Source organism: Sinocyclocheilus rhinocerous, unplaced genomic scaffold (genome assembly GCF_001515625.1).
Source record: "Sinocyclocheilus rhinocerous isolate Xijiao unplaced genomic scaffold, SAMN03320098_v1.1 scaffold293, whole genome shotgun sequence".
NCBI classification, from domain to species: Eukaryota; Metazoa; Chordata; class Actinopteri; order Cypriniformes; family Cyprinidae; genus Sinocyclocheilus; species Sinocyclocheilus rhinocerous.
The window spans coordinates 131,936-135,853 of record NW_015643297.1 but is presented as its reverse complement, the minus strand read 5'-3'; the positions used below and the strand labels follow the sequence as shown (position 1 = coordinate 135,853).

Below are 3,918 nucleotides of genomic sequence, written 5' to 3'. Positions count from 1 at the left end.
TTTTTTTTTTTTTTGTAATTTTTATAAGTTTGCATGCTTGTTTTGGAATCAAACTCACATTGTGTGTTTTTGTGTCTGTAGGTCAGAACGAAGGTACCATATCCATGGCCGAGGGTGAGATGCTGTACGTAATCGAGGAGGATAAGGGTGACGGATGGACCCGTGTCCGCAGAAACGAGGACGAGGAAGGATACGTGCCCACATCCTACATCAAACTCTTTTTGGACACGAATGCCAAAGGTGCTATGACATACATATAATCCCACGTCACTGAACACCCGGAAAGCTCCATTAGTGAACGCTGTTTACCTGTACATACAGTAGATCATCATGAAAATGTTCTCATTGATCAGAGGAGCAGACAGCAGAGCACTTCCTGTTTTTACAAGTTCAAGATGCCAGGTGTCATTTCTCTGTTTGGTCCTTATTTACCTTTTTAATTATTGCTCCCTTAGACTTTATCAGTATTAAACAAGTTCTGCATCCATAAGGGTACAGTGAATTAGGCAATAAAGACACAGCTGCTGTGTAATTTTGATATACCTGATGGAAATGGCTGCTTTACCAACATATCATGTTCATATTTAGCATTATAGCTTGGCATTATGGTGGTTTTAAGCTATAACCAAGATATGTAGATACTCATGTTCATATTTTTAATGATCTACAAGCAATCAGATACTTTTAAGATTAAGAATGAAATGATTGGAAAATGTCAAAAGCAATTATTCTCAATCCTTCTGGCAATAAAGATGGTTATTTACTGATATTTTGACCTTAAAACTACAGAATAAGTAGCAATCCTGCATTTTAACTATAGTCCAACTGTGACTATTTTAATTATAATAATTTTTTAAGACGTCACAATATCTGACTTGAGAGAATCTTTTGCATGAGAGATGGAATAGAATATTTTCTCAGGTGTTTACTTTGGAGTACATCCTTATACCTCAAAAAAATCCCGAATGTACGGGATTTTATTCTTTCCCCAACGGCAAATCACATTCGATTTAAAAGCATACCATTAAATGTGAAGCGCTTAAGCAATTAATGCATGCATCTGTGAGACTTTTGCTAGCTTTGCATTTACTGCTGTACAAAAAAGATCAACTTTAGAAGTAAAAAATATACCATAGTTAACGCGATGCCTTTCGGTCTTGTGAGCATTGAAGCAATAATTGAAAAGATGCATGTTATTCGTACACTGACCAGCATGGAAAACTAACACTTAACATGAAGTTAAATATCAATTTTCCAGAAGGTCATCGCCGTGTGTATTAGAAATATCTACAGCAGGAATACCGCTCTATGTGCATGCTATAAAACCAGACAGGCTATTTATTGCTGCTTAACAGATTCATCATTTGTCCATAGCTTTAACAGCAGCTGTTAAATATGCTTGATAGTGTCGCAAGCGAACTATATAAACAATTTTGTATGGTTTTATACTGTCCCTGTCTTTAATTCACACTTCATAGTGGGGCTGCACTCCGAAGTTGAGCTTCCGAGGTTTACTGAACGTTTTTAACCCATTGCTGTCTGTGAATCAACGATTGTACAGGAGTTCTTGTGCAACATCTCTAACATGTCTTGTGTGATTTCTTTTTTTTATTTGTTTCTTTTTTGCTTTTTGTTTCTGTTCCTTTCTTTGCAGATCCCTAAAAGTGTTTGGCTGGCACAGGAGTGGCAGGGCAAGCGTCCTTGCGTGAAACGTCCTCCTCTTGTAACTGTAGTCAGAGAGCTGGCAAATGGGGGACTAACTGAAAGGATATTCCATTTTTAACGCAACCACTTTCACTGAACCCTCTCGTCTGCCATAAGAACGCAAACTGATCTTTTTCATGACTAGCGTGCTGATTATTTGCAAAAGCTTGCTTCTCGTATGGACCTAGAGTATTTAGCCTTGTGCCGTAGCTGCTTGCCGTCAGAGCCGAGCCTTTAGGTTTGTTTGCTGAGGCACAGAGTAAGTGCCGTGTACATGTCTTGTTATTGCCTGGCTTGCTTCAGAGCCAAGAGGAGTTTCTCATCAAGACATTAGACTTAATGAATATTTGTCAGTGCAGAATGTTCAGTTATGTGAAAACTATAAAAATGTGGGGGATAAATGGGACTCATTTTATACATTATAGACTAGTGTTGTTTTTACAGTTATTTTTACAGTGTTTGCAAGGCGGCAGTGCATTCAAATCCTGCTTTTTTCTTCTTCTGTCCAATTTTCTGAGGTTCATAGATTAGTTCATAGAAACGTAAGATTAAGCTTTTTTGAAAAAGTATAAATACATCTTGAAATTGATTGATGAATGCAGTTTTCTTTCCTATGATGATGTATTTCCTGTTTAAGTCAGGGATGGACATATGCCCTTAGGCCCTTAGGTGCACTACTTTTCAAAAGTTTGGGGTCAGTAAGATTGAATAAATAAATAAATAAAAATAATACTTTACTCAGCGAGCATTAAAGCAATGCTTTAAATTGATCAAAAGTGACAGTAAAGACAAAATAATAAATGTTGTTCTTTTGAAGTTTAGGAATCCTGAAAAAAAAAAGTACCATGGTTTCCACCAAAAAAAAATTTAAAATTAAGCTGCAAAAACTGTTTTCAACATTAGTAATAAAAAAAATGTTTCTTAAGCAGCAAATCAGTATATTAAGATGATTTCTGAAGGATCATGAGACACTGAAGACTGGAGTAATGAAAATTCAGCTTTTGCCATCAAATTAATAAATGACATTTTATACAAATATACAAAAAAAAACTGTTATTTTAAATTGTAATAATATTTCACGATATTACTGTTTTGTTTTGTTTTTATCAAATGATGCAGCCTTGGAGAGCATGCAAGGCTTTTTTCAAAAACAATACAAATCTTACAAACCCCAAACTTCGGTCTTTAAACTGACTTAAACTGACGATAGAATGCTTTTTAAAATTTAGAATGTCATTGTAATATTTGCATACTGAATTATTTCTTTTCAAGCTATAATTTTCCCTTAACACTTTTGCTGCCTTGCAAGCACTGATATTTCCATCAAGAAATGCAAATCTAGCTATTATTATTGACATGATGATGAATGCATAATCATCCCCTACATTTTGTGTGAGGTGCTGTTGTAGATGAATAGTTCTCTATGGCAGGTGAAGCGGTAAGCATCTTTTCTGGTCCTCCCAGAGAAGAAAGAAGTGTCACCTCACTCACTCATTCACACTTGTGTGCACACACTCCACAGCTGCTCCCTTCTTCCTCTCACCTCCTCTTCTGTTTCTCTCACCTCCTCTTCTGTTTCTCTCACTGTCGCTGTCTCAAACTCTCTCTCAGCCATATTTTCTCTTTCTCCTCTTCGTCTTTTTTTCTTGACCTGTTTTTCTGTATCTGCCCTGTTTTGACAGGCTGGTTTTACCGGAGTTGGTCAAGTAAATTAATGTTTCACAGTTTAATTTAATCACACATGGAGTTTTTTCCATACAACCACAGTAAAAATTTTCAGCGCAAACTACCGATGTTTTTCAGCTAATTTAGTAAATCTAACCTAATCTGGATAAGATTATCTGTGATTTACAGTATATTATTGTTTCACAAATATGCTAGTTAGACTAAATGTCTCATTGCGCCTCCTGGTAGACCTTTGTTATGAATGTAAACTTTTTGCCAAATTACTAGGTAAATAGTTGATTCAAGTTAGTTGATTACTTAGTTAATAGTTGATACTTATTGTGGAGCAAGAAATATTACAAATGCTCCAACGTGAAAAAGAGGCACTCACATACACTGGAAAAAATTTGAATTTCACAAATAATTACAAAGACATGGCAAGTAAAACATTGAATTTGATGTGATATTTTGAAATAGAAAGACTAACATAGCACTTTCTTGTCAAATGTACTCCAGTAATTTAGTTTTCAGTTTTACAATTTAAAACAA

The 3,918-nt window shown here is 35.5% G+C and overlaps 1 protein-coding gene across 1 annotated transcript in view; it reads left to right on the top strand.

The window, feature by feature from the left end:
- The window catches only part of LOC107757295 (formin-binding protein 1-like), a 29,332-nt gene extending 28,679 nt beyond the window's left edge, over positions 1-653 (top strand). The window contains 1 exon segment of the mRNA XM_016574739.1: positions 82-653. Coding sequence (XP_016430225.1) covers positions 82-260 — 179 coding nt within the window. The 3' untranslated portion in view covers positions 261-653.
- Positions 654-3,918: the final 3,265 nt, after the last annotated feature.